General features: G+C 32.8%; 1 protein-coding gene across 3 annotated transcripts in view; it reads right to left on the bottom strand.

Annotated features, from left to right (window-relative positions):
• LOC127718868 (epidermal growth factor receptor-like) overlaps positions 1-25,361 on the bottom strand; it is a 213,534-nt gene that overhangs the window by 32,382 nt on the left and 155,791 nt on the right. For all 3 annotated transcript variants that reach the window (XM_052224917.1, XM_052224918.1, XM_052224919.1), the window contains exons 13-20: positions 22,706-22,895; positions 19,502-19,756; positions 18,547-18,680; positions 16,064-16,226; positions 11,542-11,655; positions 9,810-10,094; positions 8,889-8,952; positions 8,074-8,165 (exon numbers count right to left, since the gene is read on the bottom strand). In XM_052224917.1, the coding sequence (XP_052080877.1) occupies positions 8,074-8,165; positions 8,889-8,952; positions 9,810-10,094; positions 11,542-11,655; positions 16,064-16,226; positions 18,547-18,680; positions 19,502-19,756; positions 22,706-22,895 (1,297 nt within the window). The remainder of the gene's footprint in view (positions 1-8,073; positions 8,166-8,888; positions 8,953-9,809; positions 10,095-11,541; positions 11,656-16,063; positions 16,227-18,546; positions 18,681-19,501; positions 19,757-22,705; positions 22,896-25,361) is intronic.

Raw genomic sequence — 25,361 nt, 5'->3', positions numbered from 1 at the left:
CCACAGAACCCAGTGTCTCACCTACTTTTGCTGTTAGTCGCAGGCTCAACAACTAGAGGCTCTCAAGAGCCTGTGTCGCTCACCTGTATTTACTGATGCTTTGGAAATCATGTAAAATAAGGTTAAAATCATAATTAATAGTATTAGATATTAGAATGATATCTAAGATAATAACAAAAAACTCCAAAATTTTTGTATAATTACTAACTCAGGGGCAGCAACCCAACAACGCGTTGTCGGATTCGTCTGAAAATTTCAGGGCAGATAAATCTAAATCTGATGAACATTTTTGCCACCTGTCAGATTAAATGCTTTAGTTTCAGAGATATAAACCAATAAAATGCTCCGCAGGGCGCAGCTTGATACGACCGCAGAGGTCGAACCCTGAACAGTTGGGGCAAGTATGGACACAACATTCAAGCTTGATACAGCTCTGAATTTGGATTGTGATTAAATATTTGACACAGCATAGGTTACTGACACAGAATGAATGTGGTCTAAGAACTTAAATTTTTTTATTAAATTGGACATTCACCTATTATGGTCCAATATCCAAAATCTAAATACATGGTTAGATTCAGCATATCAAAGAACCCCAAGAATTCAATTTTTGATGAAATCAAACAAAGTTTAATTTAGGACCCTTTTGACCTCAATGTGGACAAAGTTGATAACGGGGCCCAAAAATCAAAAATCTAAATACATGGTTAGATTCGGCATATCAAAGAACCCAATATATTCAATTTTTGTTGAAATCAAACAAAGTTTAATTTTGGACCCCGGTTTGGACCAACTTGAAAACTGAGCCCATAATCAAAAATCTAAATACATGTTTAGATTCAGCATATCAAAGAACCCTAAGAATTCAATTTTTGTTAAAATCAAACTAAGTTTAATTTTGAACCCTTTGGACCTTAATGTAGACCAATTTGAAAATGGAACCAAAAATTAAGAATCTAACTACACGGTTAGATTCGGCATATCAAAGAACCCCAAGAATTCAATTTTTGATGAAATCAAACAAAGTTTAATTTAGGACCCTTTTGACCTCAATGTGGACAAAGTTGATAACGGGGCCCAAAAATCAAAAATCTAAATACATGGTTAGATTCGGCATATCAAAGAACCCAATATATTCAATTTTTGTTAAAATCAAACAAAGTTTAATTTTGGACCCCGGTTTGGACCAACTTGAAAACTGAGCCCATAATCAAAAATCTAAATACATGTTTAGATTCAGCATATCAAAGAACCCTAAGAATTCAATTTTTGTTAAAATCAAACTAAGTTTAATTTTGAACCCTTTGGACCTTAATGTAGACCAATTTGAAAATGGAACCAAAAATTAAGAATCTAACTACACGGTTAGATTCGGCATATCAAAGAACCCCAAGAATTCAATTTTTGATGAAATCAAACAAAGTTTAATTTAGGACCCTTTTGACCTCAATGTGGACAAAGTTGATAACGGGGCCCAAAAATCAAAAATCTAAATACATGGTTAGATTTGGCATATCAAAGAACCCAATATATTCAATTTTTGTTGAAATCAAACAAAGTTTAATTTTGGACCCCGGTTTGGACCAACTTGAAAACTGAGCCCATAATCAAAAATCTAAATACATGTTTAGATTCAGCATATCAAAGAACCCTAAGAATTCAATTTTTGTTAAAATCAAACTAAGTTTAATTTTGAACCCTTTGGACCTTAATGTAGACCAATTTGAAAACGGAACCAAAAATTAAGAATCTAAATACACGGTTAGATTCGGCATATCAAAGAACCCCAATAATTCAATTTTTGATGAAATCAAACAAAGTTTAATTTTGGACCCTTTGGACCTCAATGTGGACCAATTTAAAATCGGGGCCCAAAATCCAAAAACTTAATACACGGTTAGATTCAGCATATTAAAGAACCCCAAGAATTCAAGAATAAAACCCTATTGAAATTGGTCAAGAAATAAGCAATTAATACTGTGCAATTGAATATTTCTTGCTATTGCGCAATACTGTACAATTGACAATTTCTTGCTATTGCGCAATATTGTGCTATTGGATATTTCTTGCTATTGCGCAATACTGTGCAATTGAAGATTTCTTGCTATTGCGCAATACTGTGCAATGAAAGATTTCTTGCTATTGTGCAATACTGTGCAATTGAAAATTTCTTGCTATTGCACAATACTTATTATATAATAATTTACACATCCTGTTTGGTGTGTATCTCCTACCATATCATTATTATTTGCTTTTAAATATAAATCAGAAATAACCAACTTAAAATGGAAAATTTTAAAAGAAAAAAAAAGGAAAAAAAGAAAAAAAAGGAAAAAAAAAAAAAAATCCCCCCCCCCCCCCCAATTTTTTAAAACCCCTTATGATTCATCACCCCCAAACTCAATCCCAGCCTTCCCTTTGTGGTATGGTACCTTGCAGTACAATTTCAGAGAGATCCATACACTTGAACACAAGTTATTGTCCTGAAACTAGAAAAATGCTTGTTTTTTTCCCCTTTTTGGCCCCTTATTCCTAAAATTTTGAGGGAATTACCCCCAAAATCAATCCCAGCCTTCCCTTTGTGGTATGGTACCTTGCAGTACAATTTCAGAGAGATCCATACACTTGAACACAAGTAATTGTCTGGAAACTATAAAAATGCTATTTTTGGCCCCTTTTTGGCCCCTTATTCCTAAATGTTTTGGGCAATTACCCCCAAACTCAATTCCAGCTTTCCCTTTGTGATATGGAACCTTGTAGTTAAATTTCAGAAAGATCTATGCACTTATACACAAGTTATTATCATGAAACTAGAAAAATGCTTGTTTTTTGCCCCTTTTTTGGCCCCTAATTCCTAAAATTTTGAGGCAATTACCCCCAAAACCAATCCCAGCATTCCCTTTGTGATATGGAACCTTGTGGTACAATGTCAGAGAGATCCATACACTAACACACAAGTTATGTCTGGAAGTTACAAAAATGCTTATTTTTGGCCCCTTTTTGGCCCCTAATTCCTTAACTGTTGGTACCATAACCCCCAAAATCAATCCCAACCTTCCTTTTGTGGTATTGAACCTTATGGTAAAATTTCACGGAGATCCATTCACTTAAACTAAAGTTAGAGTGCGAAAACCAATGTGTCTTCGGACGACGCCGGACGACGCCAGACGACGACGACGACTACGACGCCAACGTCATACCAATATACGACCAAAAAATTTTTAATTTTTGCGGTCGTATAAAAACTGCATTTTACCCCTATGTTCTTTTTTTAACCAAGTCAGCCATGATGGTTGGAAGGCGGGGTCATCGGACAAATTTTTTAAACTAGATACCCTAATAATGATTATGGCCAAGTATGGTTAAATTTGTCTCAGTAGTTTCAGAGAAGAAGATTTTTGTAAAAGATTACAAAAATTTACAAAAAATTGTTAAAAATTGACTATTAAGGGCAATAACTCCTAAAGGGGTCAACTGACAATTTTGGTCATGACAACTTATTTGTAGATCTTACTTTGCTGAACATTATTGCTGTTTACAGTTTATCTCTATCTATAATAATATTCACGATAATAACCAAAAACTGCAAAATTTCCTTAAAATTACCAATTCAGGGGTAGCAACCAAACAACAGGTTGTCAGATTTGTCTGAAAATTTCAGGGCAGATAGATCTTGACCTGATAATCAGTTTAACCTCTGTCAGATTTACTCTAAATGCTTTGGTTTCAGAGATATAAGCCAAAATCTACATTTTACCCCTATGTTCTATTTTTAGCCATGGCGGCCATCTTGGTTGGTTGGCGGGGTCATCCGACACAAAATTTTTAATTTTTGCGGTCGTATAAAAACTGCATTTTACCCCTATGTTCTTTTTTTAACCAAGTCAGCCATGATGGTTGGAAGGCGGGGTCATCGGACAAATTTTTTAAACTAGATACCCTAATAATGATTATGGCCAAGTATGGTTAAATTTGTCTCAGTAGTTTCAGAGAAGAAGATTTTTGTAAAAGATTACAAAAATTTACAAAAAATTGTTAAAAATTGACTATTAAGGGCAATAACTCCTAAAGGGGTCAACTGACAATTTTGGTCATGACAACTTATTTGTAGATCTTACTTTGCTGAACATTATTGCTGTTTACAGTTTATCTCTATCTATAATAATATTCACGATAATAACCAAAAACTGCAAAATTTCCTTAAAATTACCAATTCAGGGGTAGCAACCAAACAACAGGTTGTCAGATTTGTCTGAAAATTTCAGGGCAGATAGATCTTGACCTGATAATCAGTTTAACCTATGTCAGATTTACTCTAAATGCTTTGGTTTCAGAGATATAAGCCAAAATCTACATTTTACCCCTATGTTCTATTTTTAGCCATGGCGGCCATCTTGGTTGGTTGGCGGGGTCATCCGACACATTTTTTTTAACTAGATACCCTAATGATGATTGTGGCCAAGTTTGGTTAAATCTGGCCCAGTGGTTTCAGAGGAGAAGATTTTTGTAAAAAGCTAACGACGACGGACGACGACGATGACGGACGACGGATGCCAAGTGATGAGAAAAGCTCACTTGACCCTTCGGGTCAGGTGAGCTAAAAATGGGGAAAAATTATTAAAAAATTTTCTCTAGATACTATCTTTTGATTGTAAGAAGCTTCCTCTAAATACTATCTTTTGATTGTAAGAAGCTACAAGTTTGGTAAAAATCCAGGATGGTTTATGAATCTAATAAATGTTTTTAAAACTTTAACTGCAGACTGTATGTAATGTTAACTGGAAGAAAAACTAAGTCCATTTATAAGTAATATACGGAAAAACAGGAAATAAATGTTTACAAAATTTCCTTCTAGATACTAGCTTTTGATCATAAACAAGCTTCTGTCCAAGTTTGGTACAAATCCAGGATAGTTTAAGAAAGTTATTAGAATTTTAAAAACTTTAACCACAGAGTGAATGTAATGTTAACTGGCAGAAAAACTAATATAAAAAAGAAGATGTGGTATGATTGCCAATGAGACAACTAAGTCCATTTAAAAGTAAAATACGGATAAACAGGATTTTTTTTTTACAAAATTTACTTCTGGATACTATCTTATGATCATAAACAAGCTTCTGTCTAAGTTTGGTAGAAATCCAGGATAGTTATAGAAAGTTATTAAAATTTCAAAAACTTTAACCACACAGTGAATATTTGTGGATGCCGCTGACGACTACGACGACGACAACGGAATGTAGGATCGCTATGTCTCGCTTTTGCGACAAAAGTCGCAGGCTCGACAAAAATCAGATCAATATGTGAAGTCATTTAGAAAAAAAAGCCTTATAACTGCTATTTTCATGAAACTTTCAAAGTCCAAAGCCTGCAATTTTGGCAAAATCAGCAGAGCAGAACCAAACTTAAACTCATCACAGTAGACTCACATACTAAAAATCTGTTCAATATGTGAAGGCCTTTAGAAATAAATGGGGAATGTGTCCATGGGACACAGATGATACCCCAGCTTGGATATAATGTTATAAAGGGACGTAACTCAAGAACAGTAAAAGTGACGCTACCTAAATTTGTACTTGATCTGAGTGGTAAAAATCCATTGTATATAAGTTTCATAACATTTGGTTGAGGCAAACTTGTTAGAGAATGGATACGAAAAATTCTACAATATTTCCATTTGTAAAGGGGCATAACTCTAGAAGGTAAAAGTGATGCCACCAAAATTCAAACTTGATCTGTGTTTTGTGGTAATAAGCATTGCCCATAAGTTTCATAATATTTGGTAGAAGCAATTTAAAGTTAGAGAATAGAAACGAAAATTCTGTAATTTTTCCATTTGTAAAAAGGCATAACTCTAGAACAGTAAAAGGGACGCCACCAAAATTTAAATTGATCTGTGTTTTGTGGTAATAATCATTGTGTATAAGTTTCATAACTTTTGGTTGAGGCAAACTAAAGTTAGAGACAGAAACCAATTTTGGGACGTACGGACGGAAGGACGTACAGACGGACAAGGGTAAAACTTAATGCCCCTCCGCTACGGCAGGGGCATAAAAAAGTCTATAACGGTTCCTTGCGGAATGACGGAAAAGGGTAAAACGATATGGTCCCGACAACTTTGTTGTCGGGGCAAATGTCAGTAACTGCGAGTACTCTCAGATCTGTACTTAGTGTCTGTTTGTTGTGGGGATGTTTAAGTACCCTGTCATGTCTGTTTTGTATCGATCTGATAAGTTAAGCCCTTTTCAACTGATTTTTATAGTTTGTTCTTAGGTTGTACTGTTACACCATTGTCCCAGCTTAGGGGGAGGGTTGGCGCACCTTCAAACTAGTTTAACCCCACCACATTCTATATGTGCCAGTCCCAAGTCAGGAGCCTGTAATTGAGTGGTTGTTGTTTATTGCTGTTTCTCAAATTTGTTTTTCATTTATTGTTTGTATAGTTTGTTCTTGTATTGTGCCTTTGCACCACTGTCCCAGGTAAGGGGGGAGGTTTGGCGCCAACAAACTAGTTTAACCCCGCCACATTCTGTATGTGCCTGTCCCAAGTCAGGTGCCTGTAATTCAGTGGTTGTTTTTTGCCATATATCATATTTGTTTTTCGTTCATTATTTTGTACATAAATCAGGTCGTTAGTTTTCTTGTTTGAATTGTTTTACATTTCAGGGCCTTTTATAGCTGATTATGCGGTATGGGTTTTACTCATTGTTGAAGGCCGTATGGTGACCTATAGTTGTTAATTTCTGTGTCATTTGATCTCTTGTGGAGAGTTGTCTCATTGGCAATCATACCACATCTTCTTATTTTTATATTATGAGAGAATGACCTTTGAATTGAAGTTCAAAATGCATACGGCAGCGGTACAAGAAGAGGCTGGCCTGAAAAGACAGGTTTTGCTTAAAAGAGGTGCCCTTTATGGCATGTTTGACTGTATATCAATAAATTTTCATAAACTTATGTTGAGCTCATTTCTTCTTCAATTTTCATGAAATTTTCACTATTTGCAATTCTGAAGGAAACTGTCAAATAAACTTTGAAATTTTAATTTCCAAGAGCTAATGATTTAATTGCAAACTTTAATATTCATTTAACAATATTACTATACACATATTGTAATTGGAATGTCAAATAAGATCATGTTAAACTATAAAGTCTAAAAAATTTGACTTTTTAATAGATTTTGCCTTGCTGATCATTTTTGTGATTTAAAGTGTTTATTTATCTATTATAATTTAAATCATATAAGGCATAACAGAAAAAAAATGTTTCTCTCTATTAAAATATCATAGTTTTCATAATAATAGGCAAAAATGAAAAAAAATGGTAAAATTTGTCATTTATGGGCAATAACTCCTATAAGAATTTATTTAACAGTTTTGACATATATGGACAATTGATAGAGCTCATTATTCTGAACATTTTGCCCCTTTCAGATTTTCTCTATTTATAATGGTTAAAAAAATAATAGACAAAACTTGCATTTTACCTCTATGTTCTATTTTTAGCCATGTCGGCCATGTTGTTTGGTAGGTGGGGTCATTGGATACATTTTTTAAACTAAACACCCTAATGATGATTGTGGCCAAGTTTGGTTGATCACAAAAATTTATAAAATAAATGGTTAAAAAATTGACTATAAAGGGCAATAACTCCTTAAGGGGTCAATTGACCATTTTGGTCATGTGACTTATTTGTAGATCTTATTTTGCTGAACATTATTGCTGTTTACAGTTTATATCTATAATAATATTCAAGATAATAACCAAAAACTGCAAAATTTCAATAAAATGACCAATTCAGGGGCAACAACCCAACAACGGGTTCTCTTACAAACTTTAATTAAAGTCCTTTAGACGTTACTCGGTTGAGTTTACACAACAACATTCCTTTAAAAAACCAGTATTACTATAACGAATAATACGTTGTTTGTTTGCTCTCAGTTGAAAGTCTTTACTGTTCACTATCTATTTCATACTAATGAAGAGAGGTATTCTTATGAACACAATATGAGACATAGATTTATTTATCTAAGATATATAATCTATTTAAATAAAAGCAAGCAAAAATATCTCCTACCTTTCCTCCACCAGCTACATATTCATCCTCATTATAATCCAGAAGTTTAGCCAGACCAAAATCTGTTATTTTTATTTGACCTGGACTTTGAACTGAAAAAAAAGAATATATAATATCTGTATTATCAACATCATTTCTAACAAAAGTAAAACATATTTTTTCCCAGTAGCTGAAAATTCTAAATAAAGTTTAATTGATACTATTTTTTATAAAGTTATTAACCTAGGGACTTATTCCTAGTCTTCAGAAGAATAACAATAAAAAGAGGTCAACAAAATATTCATTCAATATTGTCCTCACAATATTTCAAGAATATAAAAATCCCCTGAATTTTAAAAAAAGTTGTGAATAAATGCCCTGTATTTACATTTCTCAAAACACACCATTTCAACAGTAGATTTTTATTGTTTCTTAAAAATATTATTGAAATAATGTATCTATCCAGCAGACATCAATACTTTATGAGTTTAGCATACTAGCATACTAGGAACTCATAATTATAACAATGTCTGTGTATACTATTGTAAGTTTTGTAAAATTTGACGTTTTAAACTTGTAGCAATACAGATGTTGTGATTGGACATAGATGTCAGTTTTTTTAGCCTTAAACATCACTTTTACATGTATCTATTTCATATAAGCCAGCTTGTTCTCAGTGTTCTGCTGTCCTGTTTATCTTCATAATATACCATCACTATATCTTTTTGATTTGCCTATATTTCCTTTTACAATATCTGGTCCAATAAAATAAGATAGGACTAGTGTATTTTCTGAATAGTTCTATTCTGATATATACGATTGAGACATATTCTTACCTAGTACATTTCTGGCTGCCAAATCTCTGTGAACAATTCCACGTTCTTCTAAATATGCCATACCCTTCAAAACAAATTTATTCACACTCTATGTAAACAAAATATATACAGTGTAATTTTCTTTCAATATACACTCACAAATAGATGGCACAGTTTTCATTTTTTTTATAAACAGTGGTAAGATTTTGGGAAATTATTTTGTTACAGAGAGAGAAAATCCACCAAAATATTTTGTTAAGCTTATTTCTTTCAAAAATACTTTTGTTTGGTTTTGAACAGCTTTGCATTCAAATGAGATTAATTCAAGAGAGATACAAGTCTTAATTTGAAATATGTTTTCTTTTGTTGTTGTTTTAAGACTACTTTCAATAATCACTTTTATTCCATGTTGGCATTATTTTAGCAGGTTTTTCAATATGAATTGGATTTTGAATAAAACTGCATATCAACCTGAAGAAAATTGATATTCAACACACTATACGTCAAATGCTTTTACCTGTTTTATTACCATTGTGAAATGTTTGATGTACAATTGGTTTGGTAAATAATAGTGTTTCCCCTTAAAAATAGACACAGTCTCAAATTTTAACTGGTAAACTAAGAGAAAGTTTTTAAGTCATTAAACCATAACCAAGGGGAATTGGTCAAGTAATCACCATGAAATCGAGATGTACCAAATAATTTCCATGGAAACCAGATGTGACAATGCTAATCAACTGAATGACCTACCAAAAGTGGTTCCTTTTAAACTGATCTAATCACAAACTTTACATTGGTGAAGCTGCCTACACCACAGGAAACAGCATGCCTCAGTCTTACTTTCTCAACTTTCTCTAGGTTAGACAAGTATGTATCATTCAACTTCCAAATTATTTATCTTGTTTACATCCATTTAAAAGAAAATTGTTTACAGAAACTTACCCTAGCTATTTGTGTAGCCCAATTCAACAGAACTTTAGAACCCACATTCTCTTTGTGTTTCCTAACATAGTCGAGTAAACAGCCAAGTGGCATTAACTGAGTAATTAACATCATTTGTGCAGTCATACAGACAGCCAGAATCCTGATACAACAGACATTGTCCACACTGGACATCACTCTAGCCTCTTCTAATAACTCTTTATTCAGATTGGGTGAGGTTCCTTCCTGTAGTACTTTAATGGCTACTGGTATCTTTACATTTTCATTGTCAGGTATCCAGAATCCCTGAATATACATAAAGATTAGTTCAATGGCTTTCATCAATATTGGCCAATTTGAATCATTAAACTTTTAGATTTTATAAGTATTTATGGTGCAAACAGACTTTAACATGTCCATAGTCATAATTACAACTGGTTGTTTAAATATATAATTATGATCAAACAACAGTTTTAAAATTTCTATAAGATAATAAAGTTTTTGGTCTTTATATTTTCATACAAAAAAATCAATATCAACAGATCAAGTTCATCCTTAAATGGAATGCTAGTCAACAATGTTGTCCAATGTGGCATCATAACTTAGGTCATAGCAAAAGGTGTTGCCATGCATCACTGGCAAAATGCTACTAGCAGTATAATTTGATTGAAATAATGTTCATTTTTAGATTTATTTTGAGTGGAACATGACACACAATAAATAAAATCAATCATAGTAAGAATAAAAATAGCTTTTCTGGCCTTGGGCTTATTAACATCTCTATCAGGGTTATCATACTCAGACTCAGAAATCAACCAATCTAAATACTGGATTGGTGTTTTGAGCACGAATTCTGTACTCAAAATAAAGAGTAACGATTTATGACCCGGAGTCCAGATTAAAATATTAATTAGAAAATGTTTGACTAGAGGCTCCTGGGACCCTGAATTACCCACTTAGTAGAAATATGCCATACTGATATCCATTTTTACCTTTTTTGCATTGAACATTTTTTCTGGAAACAAATTTTCTTTTCAAACATACAGCTTTTGAAATGATTTCCAAGTGAAACAAAGGCCAATAAATTAATTTTTTCTACAGTTCAAAAATCACATAATTATTATCCTCAGGATAAGAAGTTATTTACAAAATTTTCAAAGCACCCCCCCACTCTAAACCCAAAGTCAAACTGTACCCCAGTTGTAGCTGTGACCTGTCATTAAAAGCCAAGTTTCCAGCAGTTTGCAAGAGTGTGTAGTCAGTTTTTCATCAAAGATCAGAAATTTACTATTGCTAATCTCCTTTCCTCAATAACAAAATTGATATTTTGTTCTTATATCAAACTCCAGATACATTTCACCAAATCTTCAAACAAAAATACAATAATATGTTGAAATATCATCTGGTATGATTGTTCATCAATCTCATTATTGCCTATGTGGTCTTAGATATCACATGGATATCCTCTTATTGCCTATGTGGTCTTAGATATCACATGATATCCTCTTATTGCCTATGTGGTCTTAGATATCACATGGATATCCTCTTATTGCCTATGTGGTCTTAGATATCACATGGATATCCTCTTATTGCCTATGTGGTCTTAGATATCACATGGATATCCTCTTATTCATTAATCATACTTCAATCTTAAATTGACAATTTTTAAATAATTTGCACAATTTTTAGACTACTTCATAGCATTTTGAGTTCCAAAATATCCTAAATAAGATATATAAAATGGCATGATTACCTTATATACTGTACCAAATGCACCAGATCCAATAATACCTCCTCTTCGTAACTCTGATTCCTTAATTAACCTTAAACTTGACATATCTGGTTTAGCATCTGTGGGTGTGATAGGCTGAAAATTAAAAAATAAATCTTTCATTTTACTTTTCCATTGGCTTTTTACTCTCTAGAGTATTTCACTTAGACTTTTTGGATAAACCATTATGGAAATAGATTCTACTACTGCAATTATGATATTTATCCACTCTTTTGAATATAATAATAAACAATGCTTTGAAGTATTTATTGATAGCAGAAATTACTGTACTTTTAAATTATAATTACCAGATAATATTTATATTTCATTTAATTAAATCAAAATCATGGATTCGACAATTGGTACATAAACATAAACAATTAATGCAAAGTAAGTACCAGGTACCTCTTTTAAATGCATTAGATTTGGTAAGCTTTTTTATTGGACAGTTTGCACATCCCATGCATAAACTACTGAACAGTTATTGAGTTTTTTCAATTTTGTAATTTTAGCATACTTCCTTACAGTTAACTTATCTCATCACTTTGACTTTCTATTCATTTTTAAGTGCACTTGAATTTTTGATTGATTGATTGATTGTTGGTTGCTTAACGTCCAGTGGCTTGAATTTGAGAAATAAATAAAATGCTTCGCTGGGCGCAGCTTGATACGACCGCAGAGGTCGAACCCTGAACAGTTGGGGCAAGTATGGACACAACATTCAAGCTTGATACAGCTCTGAATTTGGATTATGATTAAATATTTGACATAGCATAGGTTTCTGACACAGAAAGAATGTGGTCTAAGAACTTCAATTTTTTTAATTTACCTATTATGGTCCAATGTCCAAAATCAAAATACATGGTTAGATTCAGCATATCAAAGAACCCCATATATTCAATTTTTGTTGAAATCAAACAAAGTTTAATTTTGGACCCCAACTTGGACAAACTTGAAAACTGGTCCCATAATCAAAAATCTAAACACATGTTTAGATTCAGCATATCAAAGTACCCCAAGAATTCAATTTTTGTTAAAATCAAACTAAGTTTAATTTTGGACCCTTTGGACCTTAATGTAGACCAATTTAAAAAACGGGAACCAAAATTAAAAATCTAAAAACACGGTTAGATTTGGCATATCAAAGAACCCCAATAATTCAATTTTTGATGAAATCAAACAAAGTTTAATTTTGGACCCTTTTGACCTCAATATGAACCAATTTGATAGCAGGCCCACAAAATAAAAAATCTAAATACATGGTAAGATTCAGCATATCAAAGAACCCCATATATTCAATTTTTGTTGAAATCAAACAAAGTTTAATTTTGGACCCCAATTTGGACCAACTTGAAAACTGGGCCAAAAATCTAAAATCTAAATACATGTTTAGATTCAGCATATCAAAGAACCCCATATATTCAATTTTTGTTGAAATCAAACAAAGTTTAATTTTGGACCCCAACTTGGACCAACTTGAAAACTGGTCCCATAATCAAAAATCTAAACACATGTTTAGATTCAGCATATCAAAGAACCCAAAAATTCAATTTTTGTTAAAATCAAACTAAGTTTAATTTTGGACCCTTTGGACCTTAGTGTAGACCAATTTAAAAAACGGGACCCAAAATTAAAAATCTAAATACACGGTTAGATTTGGCATATCAAAGAACCCCAATAATTCAATTTTTGATGAAATCAAACAAAGTTTAATTTTGGACCCTTTTGACCTCAATATGAACCAATTTGATAGCGGGTCCACAAATAAAAAATCTAAATACATGGTTAGATTCAGCATATCAAAGAACCCCAAGAATTCAATTTTTGATGAAATCAAACAAAGTTTAATTTTGGACCCTTTTGACCTCAATGTGGACAAAGTTGATAACGGGGCCCAAAAATCAAAAATCTAAATACATGGTTAGATTCAGCATATCAAAGAACCCCATATATTCAATTTTTGTTGAAATCAAACAAAGTTTAATTTTGGACCCCAATTTGGACCAACTTGAAAACTGGGCCCATAATTAAAAATCTAAATACATGTTTAGATTCAGCATATCAAAGTACCCTAAAAATTCAATTTTTGTTAAAATCAAACTAAGTTTAATTTTGGACCCTTTTGACCTTAATGTAGACCAATTTGAAAACGGAACCAAAAATTAAGAATCTAAATACACGGTTAGATTCGGCATATCAAAGAACCCCAATAATTCAATTTTTGATGAAATCAAACAAAGTTTAATTTTGGACCCTTTGGACCTCAATGTGGACCAATTTAAAAACGGGGCCCAAAATCCAAAAACTTAATACACGGTTAGATTCAGCATATTAAAGAACCCCAAGAATTCAAGAATAAAACCCCATTGAAATTGATCAAGAAATAAGCAATTTATACGAAGTATCTTCTTTTGCACAATACTGTGCAATTGAATATTTCTTGCTATTGTGCAATACTGTACAATTGACAATTTCTTGCTATTGCGCAATATTGTGCTATTGGATATTTCTTGCTATTGCGCAATACTGTGCAATTGAAGATTTCTTGCTATTGCGCAATACTGTGCAATTGAAGATTTCTTGCAATTGTGCAATACTGTGCAATTGAAAATTTCTTGCTATTGCACAATACTTATTATATAATAATTTACACATCCTGTTTGGTGTGTATCTCCTACCATATCATTATTATTTGCTTTTAAATATTAATCAGAAATAACCAACTTAAAATGGAAAATTTTAAAAGAAAAAAAAAAGGAAAAAAAGAAAAAAAAAGAAAAAAAAAATCCCCCCCCCAAAATTTTTTGAACCCCCTTATGATTCATCACCCCCAAACTCAATCCCAGCCTTCCCTTTGTGGTATGGTACCTTGCAGTACAATTTCAGAGAGATCCATACACTTGAACACAAGTTATTGTCTGGAAACTAGAAAAATGCTTATTTTTGGCCCCTTTTTGGCCCCCCATTCCTAAACGTTTCGGACAATTACCCCCAAACTCAATTCCAGCTTTCCCTTTGTGATATGGAACCTTGTAGTACAATTTCAGAAATATCCAAACACTTACACACAAGTTATTGTCATGAAACTAGAAAAATGCTTGTTTTTTGCCCCTTTTTTGGCCCCTAATTCCTAAAATTTTGAGGCAATTACCCCCAAAATCAATTACAGCCTTCCCTTTGTGATATGGAACCTTGTGGTACAATGTCAGAGAGATCCATACACTTACACACAAGTTATTGTCTGGAAGTTACAAAAATGCTTATATTTGGCCCCTTTTTGGCCCCTAATTCCTTAACTGTTGGAAACATAACCCTCAAAATCAATCCCCACCTTCCTTTCGTGGTATAGAACCTTATGGTAAAATTTCATGGAGATCCATTCACTTAAACTAAAGTTAGAGTGCGAAAACCAATGTGTCTTCGGACGACGCCGGACGACGCCGGACGACGACGACGACGACGACGACGACAACGTCATACCAATATACGACCAAAAAATTTTCAATTTTTGCGGTCGTATAAAAACAGCTATCTCTCATATACAGTCACTTGCTATTTTCATGCTATTGATGCTATGATATTTATATGCTGATTGCAATAAAGTTGTCTTATCTTTTGTACTGCAACTGTGTTATTTGCATAGTCAAAATGCATTGACTTTACACATTTGTGATATATAGTCACTGATCATATAAAGCCTTGTGTGTGATGTGGGCAATATGTTTCAGTAGAACTTTTATTCAGGGTTACACAAAAACACAGGTTTGCAGAATTTTTTGCATCATCTGCTCCATAATTAAAATTCTCTGTTTTCATCCAAAGTATTCAATTTTGTCCTGTAAAGGGAATAACTATACATTGTCTTGATAAAAATTTAAATTGTGCTTGTCATGAAAGAGGATAGAAATGCTTGGTAAGCCTCACATTTCTACCTGTTTCTCAGCCTTGTACAAATAAATTTTATATTCTGAGAATGTAAGGTTATTCTGTATTTTTTATAAATCATCTTGCAGGTATTGAGCTGTTATTGGGTGAATAATTGTGTTATTAGTAGTTGCACATCCCTTTAAATATCTATCCAATTGAACTATTTCAGTAATTTCCATAAAACTATATGGACCTCAGCCTTGCTTCAGTCAATACACATATTCATATTTTCTAGTAGTCTTTGGTGTTATGTTGTAAACAGTAGTGTATGAATAACAGGGTAAATGCCAAAACCACGAAATTAAATATCCACGAATATGCAAGTTTTCCTCAAACCACGAAAATTGGTACCCACGAAAATAAATGAATCCACAGTATATCTATCTATGTGTTTTTTAAGAACAATATTTTTGCATTGAATGGATACACTTATTCAATTTAAAAAAAATTTTCTTGCATTCTCACATTAATTATAGGAAATTAATAGCTGCCATGTTGTTAAAAGTTTTTCGGGTTCATTGTATTCAGACCCAAATTGACCTTTCCACCATTTCTTCTCTCTTAGAGTAAAATATACCTCATCCTCATATCCTGTCATTCTTGCAGTCAAAATAGCTGTCTTCTCCTGAGATTTGGCTCTCTGTTTCCAGTAATAGGCAAAAAGGACCAACAGGACAGCAACCAGTAATATCCCACCTACTGTAGGTACTGCTATAGCCAATATCTTCTTCTTCTCAGCACTTAAATGATTAAAACAATGGTTAAACATCAATCATGGGATAACACTTTTTTCATTAATTTTATAGAAAGAATAAAAACCACTAACCCAAGTGTGAAGTAATGATAGAAATTGTGAGAAAAAAATTCTGGACCTTAGTAGCAAATATCCAAAGCTGGTTTTTATCCAGTTACTTAGACAAATAAGATATTAAAGTTTAATTGATGCATCCATCCTTGATGGAAAGAAATGAAAACAACAATAGAACCAAAAAACAAAGAAATATAAATTCTACTTCAGTTGCTATTTCAATGATGCATAGTCACACCATGACTTGAATGAATTTTTATTAAAAACTAAAAAAAAATAAATTTATGAATGGAAAAAAATGAAGACAATCTACTGTATATTTTTTTCTGGTTATTTTGAGATATTACCGTAAATTGGGTTATTTTGGTTGTAGTTTTATTTTGGTTTATTTGGTGCCTCCGATGAAAGTGCCAAAATTAAACACATGAAAATAAAGCAAACACTAAAAATTGAAACGCCGAAATCGCGTACTGGTACAACAATATCGTAATGCTAATTGTTGGGGAAAATATTTTATGTTATTATATCTTCCGTATATTTCCTTCAATTCTATACATATAGCCAAATCTGCAAATAAATACCTGGTATAATTTGACAACAACACTATATAATTTTTACTTAATTATTAATTTTCTGAAATTGTTAAGAAAACAGAACATGAATTTTCATTCACACATGTCATAAATTTGCCAGGCTATAGCTGATTAGACTCCGTTATTGGTAATTATAATATCAAAACTCCTTGTAATCCTTTATCTTCAATTAATTAATATGTACTGCCAGAGGCATAAGGATTAAAATTTAAATCTTTAATCGTCATTAGATTAACATGTACTGCAATAGAGATGAATAAAATTTATTTCAAATGATATTTGTAAAAAATAAATAATCAATTTTAAAGTGATTTTAATGTTTAAGATTTTATAAGCTTTGAACCACGATATACGGAATTATTTGCAATTGCATCCGTATCCGATTCCTTCATTAAGTTAACTTTGTCGTGTTTCTAGTTTGAGAAATTCAATTATAGTTTGTCAATAAACGGATAAATAAAGACAAATATGAATGAGCTTGCTCACTACTGGTGTCCCAAAATTAAACATATCAATTGGACGAAGCACCAAAATTACACACACCAAAATAAAACACATGACTTTCGAGAGAAACCCGCCAAAATATCCAGACACCAAAATTTCCCAATTTACGGTAATCATCTTTTACGCTTGCTTAATAAAAGCTTATATTTTACGATTAGCAAATACTTGATCTATTTGTATATTTATGATGTTAATACTTAAGCTACGAGAAATAAAAAAATTAAATATGATTTTTTTTTTTTTCAATCATTGATGAAAGTGAAATAGTGAAAAAATAATTCGCTTTTAGCAGCCAGTTTGGTTCAATTTTGTCAAATTAAGCTAAGAAACATCACTGATCTCATTGAATCCATATTCATGTGACCTTCAATTTAACCCCAAAGGTGGAGATGGGTTACACATGTATTCAGTTATTAAAAGGAAAAGAATGTCAACATTGAAAGTGTAACAAGGATGAACCATTTGGTTGACTTAATCGAACTACAAAAGTTCATTCTTATACAGGTAAAAACGATGATAAACATACTTTTTAACCTTCAATATGAAATCAAACAGACCTAGAATAATCCAATTGCACGTGGTTGCTATCTATTTATATTCATATTTATATTTCTATTGGGTTATATAACCGTCAGCAGTCTTTGGAGGTCATCTTGGTGGTTAATTAGATGACGTCTAGACAAAAATAGATATGAAATGCTGATATAATTTCGAGTCCATGCATTATTGTTTATCTTAGACTTTTTGTAATTTGGATAAAGGTTTTAGTATGATTTAAATCAAATATAAGAATTTGAGTCAAATTGGTGAACATGAATTTGACAGCTAATGCCCCTTTAAGTAAATCATGCATGCTTATTTCCTGTTTATATCTGTATAATATCAGTGGGTGTACACTATAGTAGAATTCATATAGCAATGTAATAATTTGTACAGAAAGACAAAATATAGTTCAATAACAAAAAGGTACACAAATTCAAGCAGAAAGTAAAAGAAACATTTTAGTCTTGCTCCAAACTATAAATTGTAAGGTGATATAAATTCGGACAAGAACCAACCTATCATAGCTGTATGTTTTAGGTAATTTTACCTCATTATCTCTATATTATATTAAGATGTACATGTATAAACATAATTTGTGCAAAAGATACATACTCTCTGTCTGCATTTAATCTAGCCTGAACCCTTGGATGAGAAGCACCAGCACATACTATCAATCCTTCATCATTAGTATCTTCTGATTCCACATGGTGGCTTTTATCATCTGGACATTTTTCTGTACAATTAAACTGAAATAAAGCAATCTATTTTGAATTCACATATCAATATCTCAGATGCAGAACCTTACTAAATATGGAGTAATATGAAAAATCTCTTAAAAGCTGTGGTAGTCAATAAGGCTGATCCAAGAATTCTGAGTTGCTAATTTTACTTTTTTAGGAATATGATGATTGACCAAAATAATATTTCAACTGTTTGTGATTATCAGAGTTGTCCAAATGACCTGTGTCATCTGCACTTACTGTTTGTGATTATCAGAGTTGTCCAAATGACCTGTGTCATCTGCACTTACTGTTTGTGATTATCAGAGTTGTCCAAATGACCTGTGTCATCTGCACTTACTGTTTGTGATTATCAGAGTTGTCCAAATGACCTGTGTCATCTGCACTTACTGTTTGTGATTATCAGAGTTGTCCAAATGACCTGTGTCATCTGCACTTACTGTTTGTGATTATCAGAGTTGTCCAAATGACCTGTGTCATCTGCACTTACTGTTTGTGATTATCAGAGTTGTCCAAATAACCTGTGTCATCTGCACTTACTGTTTGTGATTATCAAGTGACCTATGTCATCTGCACTTACTGTTTGTGATTATCAGAGTTGTCTAAGTGATCTGTTTCATCTGTATTTACTGTTTGTGGTTATCAGAGGTGTCCATATGACCTTGTGTCATCTGCACTTATTGTTTCTGATTAGCAGTTATGTCTAGGTGACATGTGTTGCATGTAATTAATGCTTGTATTATTAGAAATGTCTCACTTACATATGTCACTTCGATTTATGTGTTTGATTATCAAAATCATATAGTAACCTTATTAATTGTACTTACTCTGTTTGGATTATCAGTGTCATCCCAGTACACTTTGAAGTTTTTACAAGAATTACAATCAGCAGCTGTTGGTCCAAAGCAGCTGTCTCTACACTGTTCGTGGCATCCTTGACAGATGTTGTTTGGGTCTGGATAGAAGATAGGATAACATTTGTCTACACAGTAGTCGAACTGCTTCAGATATTTACATGTAATGCAGTGGGCTGAACCAGAGCCAGTACAGTCTGTACACAATTCATGGCATCTTTTACATACCTAAAATAAAACAAGAGAACACATGCTGAAACCTCTCACCTGCTTTACTGATTATGTTTGAATATTATGTCGTCTATAAAAATCAATTTGTTAGTTTATTGCTTTAAGCAGTTTTTAATCCACTGATCCAAATTTAAAAAATAAATGTGGATAGTGTCCATATGTGGACACAGATGATGCCCCCGCTTGCACATCATATAGTTATAAAGGGACATAACTGAAGAACGGTAAAAGTGACACTACCCAAATTTGAACTTGATCTGAGTTTTGTGGTAATAAGCATTGTGTATAAGTCTCATAACATTTGGTTGAGGCTAACTTAAGTAGAGAACAGAAACTAAAAATTCAGCAATTTTTCTATTTGTAAACACGCATAACTCTAGAACGGTTGTGTATAAGTTTTATAACATTTGGTTTAGACAAACTATAGTTAAAGAACGGAAACAAAAAATTCAGCAATTTTTACGTTTATAAAGGGACATAACTCAAGAATGGTAAAAGGGTCGCCACCAAATTTCGTACTTAATCTGTATTATGTAGTAAAAAGCATTGTGTATATGTTTCATAACATTTGGTTGAGGCAAACTAAAGTTAGAAAACGGAAACAAATTAATTTATCAGTAGGAAGTAAAATTGAATATTGCATTGTATTAAGCATTGGTTGTAGTTGATTCAACTACCATTATGCACAAAGAAAGATAACTCCAATTTTCAAAGAAGACTTTAAAATATTTTTAGAAATGAAGGGTAAAAATCAGTGGGAGGCAAAATTAAACATTGCATTGTATAAAGCATTGATTGTAGTTGATTCAACTATAATCATGGACAAAGGAAGATAACTCCAATTTTAAAAATGACTTGATATTTAGAAGAAAAAAAAAAGAAAAATTTAACAATTTTTCCATTTGTAAAGGGCATAACTCTAGGACAGTAAAAGTGACTGCACCAAAATTCAAACTTGATCTGTATATTGTGGTAATAAGCATTGTGTATAAGTTTCATAATATTTGGTTGAGGCAAACTTAAGTTGGGAACGGAAACTAAAAATTTTGCAATTTTTCCATTTATAAAAGGGTATAACTCTAGAACGGTTAAAGTGACGCCACCAAAATTCAAATTTGATCTGTATTTAGTGGTAATAAGCATTGTGTATAAGTTTCATAACATTTGGTTGAGGCAAACTAAAGTTAGAGAACGGAAACCAACTTTGGGACGTACGTACGGACGGACGTACAGACGGACAAGGGTAAAACTTTATGCCCCCAAAACACAAGTTCAACCCCATATTTTTGTATGCCTAACCCAAGTCAGGACCTTTAATTTTAATCTGTCACATCTTCAAGTTTTCTGGAAAATAAGTTGTTTATGACAGACCTTTGATTGTTTCTGTTGAAATTATTCAGAACTTTTGTAGACTTGGAATGACTTAGAGCTTGGCATATTATATGGACACCTGCCTATTGTTGAAGACTGTATGCGGTCCACTTGATATCTTTTATATATTTTTTTGATTGCTGTCTCATTGACATATACCCTTTGTTCATATACATATTTATATAATGCTGAATCACTGTTTTGCCAGCTAAACTTGCTGATAGGTTCTTAATCCTAAAACAAGGATCTATTTCCCTTACATTTAAAAAATACATTATATTGGAAATTCTTGTCATTTTACTTTATTAAAGACTATAACATCACAGCTGATAATTTGTAAAATATTGTATTTATTCTAACATATATCTTTTTTATAAATAATACCTATCATTTAAAAATTGAATGTTTCTTTTTGTAATTCTATTGGGGTGTAAAAGCTTTGACCAAATTACATTTTGTATGAAGTGCTTCATACAAACAAGAGTGCACATGCTGATATTCTCGCCTTTTTTACTTATCATTGATTTCATGTACAAAGTGTGTAATATGAAGGATTTACATGTACTACAAATATCACATAAACTTAACATTATTAATGTTATATGAAAATGAGTTCAAGGATATATGAACCTTGACAGACAGACATGTACACCTTACAATCTTTCCATACACCTAATATAGTAGACCTATTGCTTCTATAGTATCTGAGAAATACACCAAACCACAAAAACTAAATATTGTCCAATGAATTATGAAATTGAAGTCAAGGTCAGATGAAACCTGTCAGTCAGACAGGTACACCTTACAGTCATTCCATACACCAAATATAGTTGACCTATTGCTTATAGTATCTGAGATACAGACTTGACCACATAACTTTAACCTTGATCACTGATCCATTGAATAAGGTCGAGGTCAGGTGAACCCATATACCAAATATAGTTATGTTTATACTCATAATAAGCAAGTATTTCACTTAACAAAATAAAACAGTAATTTTTTTTCAAGCAGTCACTGAACCATGAAAATGAGGTCGAGGACAATGGAAATATGACAGACAGAAACTTCGTAACATAAGGGATCTTCACACAAGGTATGAACATCCAGGTCTTCTACCTTCTGATATACAAATTTTCAAACAAATAGTTTACACCATCGTCGCCTCTGCCGCAGGTTTTAATACCTATGTCTCGCATACTGCTACTTTTGTCACAGGCGGAAAGTCAAAGACCAGACAAAAATGTGTCTTAAGATCAACGATTTTACAATTCTATAAAATTTCAAAAAGAAGCATTCAATTCTAATATTTACATTTATATGCTGCAACGATGCAATTACCAGTAATATCAAGATTTTCCTTTGTTTCCCTATGCACTGTAGTAACATTGACTTGGGAAGCATGTGCAGTCATCAATGTTGAATATTATTGAAAAATACAATTTGATATTGGAATGCCCCACGCTTGCTTTCAGCCAATCATAAGTATAGATTCTTTTGAAACATACAACATAATTATTTTAAATAAAAAAAATCATTAATTTGACTTGATCATATTTTAAAACTATGACAACTCACTGTTTTCCCAGCTAATGGATTATCTGTATGTGCCTGAGACACTGTATGTCTGTAGAACCCTACTGGACAAGATTCTTCATTTGGATCCATACAAGTAATAATAGTGTCTCCACGTTGATTCGTCTGTTCAATACCAATGTTACAACTATTACATCCACCATCCATAACAGTCTGAGAAGGACCAGTACAACTAAAAAATCAATGATCAACATACTTTACAGTCTGAGAAGGACTAGTACAACTAAAAAATAAATGATCACCGTACTTTACAGTCTGAGAAGGACCAGTACAACTAAAAAATAAATGATCACCGTACTTTACAGTCTGAGAAGGACCAGTACAACTAAAAAATAAATGATCACCGTACTTTACAGTATGAGAAGGACCAGTACAACTACACAATAAATGATCACCGTACTTTACAGTCTGAGAGGGACCAGTACAACTACACAATAAATGATCACCGTACTTTAAAGTCTGAGAGGGACCAGTACAACTACACAATAAATGATCACTGTACTTTACAGTCTGAGAGGGACCAGTACAACTACACAATAAATGATCACTGTACTTTAAAGTCTGAGAGGGACCAGTACAACTACACAATAAATGATCACTGTACTTTACAGTCTGAGAAGGACCAGTACAACTACACAATCAATGATCACTGTACTTTACAGTATGAGAGGGACCAGTACAACTTAAAAGTCAATGATCACTGTACTTTACAGTATGAGAGGGACCAGTACAACTTAAAAGTCAATGATCACTGTACTTTACAGTCTGAGAAGGACCAGTATAACTTAAAAGTCAATGATCACTGTATTTTACAGTCTGAGAAGGACCAGTACAACTTAAAAATAAATGATCACTGTACTTTACAGTATGAGAGGGACCAGTACAACTTAAAAATAAACAAGCATTCTGTGAGTATTGCATGGCAATACATAGTCCTCTACCGGTTAAAAATTCATTGTAATGGAGCAAACCTACCACTAAATTCTTCAAACAATTTACTAAAGAAAAGGAAAAAAATCCAAAATGTCATTTATCTTAATACAATAAAATTGAGAATGGAAATGGGGAATGTGTCAAAAAGACAACAACCCGACCACAGAACAGACAACAGCAGAAGGCCACCAACAGGTCTTCAATGCAGCGAGAAATTCCCGCACCCGGAGGCGTCCTTCAGCTGGCCCCTAAACAAATATATATACTAGTTCAGTGATAATGAACGCCATACTAAACTCCAAATTGTACACAAGAAACTAAAATTAAAAATAATACAAGACTAACAAAGGCTAGAGGCTCCTGACTTGGGACAGGCGCAAAAATGCGGCGGGGTTAAACATGTTTATGAGATCTCAACCCTCCCCCTATACCTCTAGCCAATGTAGAAAAGTAAACGCATAACAATACGCACATTACAATTCAGTTCAAGAGAAGTCCCAGTCTGATGTCAGAAGATGTAACCAAAGAAAATAAACAAAATGACAATAATACATAAATAACAACAGACTACTAGCAGTTAACTGACATGCCAGCTCCAGACTTCAATTAAACTGATTGAAAGATTATGTCTTCATCATATGAATATCAGGCACAATCCTTCCCGTTAGGGGTTTAGTATCATACCATCATAACATATATGAGAAGAACATAACCCGTGTCATGCCAACAACTGGTTTTTAAATAAATGTGTTTAGTGCCGATGCAAAGACCCTATAAGTGAATCAATATTAACGCCAAAATATGCAATCTTTAATGACCTGACAACAGTATCGTAACTATATCCCTTCTTAATAAGTCTATTTAAAGGTTTTGTTAGTTTCAGAGGTGAATACTGACATTTTTGTGCTTTATAAAGAATATTTCCATAAAAAATTGGATGTGAAATACCTGAACGTATAAGAAGTCTGCATGTTGAGCTATATTTCTTTTACAAATCTTTAAAAAAAAAAAGAGTTATTTCCCTTTAAACAGAAACCTAGTAATTAATAAGTATTTCATCAAAAATTTAATTCTAGGGAAAGTTAAATAAAATGCTCCGCTGGGCGCAGCTTGATATGACCGCAGAGGCTGACCCCTGAACAGTTGGGGCAAGTATGGACACAACATTCAAGCTTGATACAGCACTGAATTTGGATTGTAATTAAATATTTGACACAGCATAGGTTTCTGACACAGAATGAATGTGGTCTAAGAACTTAAAAATTTTTAATTTACCTATTCAAACCATATCATTATTATTTGCTTTTATATAGAAATCAGAAATAACCAATTTAAAATGGAAAATTTTAAAGAAAAAAAAGGAAACCCCCCCCCCCCCCCCCCAAATTTTTTGAACCCCTTATGATTCATCACCCCCAAACTCAATCCCAGCCTTCCCTTTGTGGTATGGTACCTTGCAGTACAATTTCAGAGAGATCCATACACTTGAACACAAGTTATTGTCTGGAAACTAGTAAAATGCTTGTTTTTAGGCCCCTTTTTGGCCCCAAATTCCTAAATGTTTAAGGCAATTACCCCCAAACTCAAACCCAGCTTTCCCTTTGTGATATGGAACCTTGTAGTACAATTTCATAAAGATCCATACACTTACACACAAGTTATTGTCATGAAACTAGAAAAATGCTTGTTTTTTGCCCCTTTTTTG

The sequence above is a fragment of the Mytilus californianus genome, unplaced genomic scaffold, assembly GCF_021869535.1.
Source record: "Mytilus californianus isolate M0D057914Y unplaced genomic scaffold, xbMytCali1.0.p SCAF_10, whole genome shotgun sequence".
Lineage (NCBI taxonomy): Eukaryota > Metazoa > Mollusca > Bivalvia > Mytilida > Mytilidae > Mytilus > Mytilus californianus.
The sequence above is the reverse complement of the archived record's forward strand: the minus strand, read 5'-3'. Positions and strand labels throughout refer to the sequence as shown.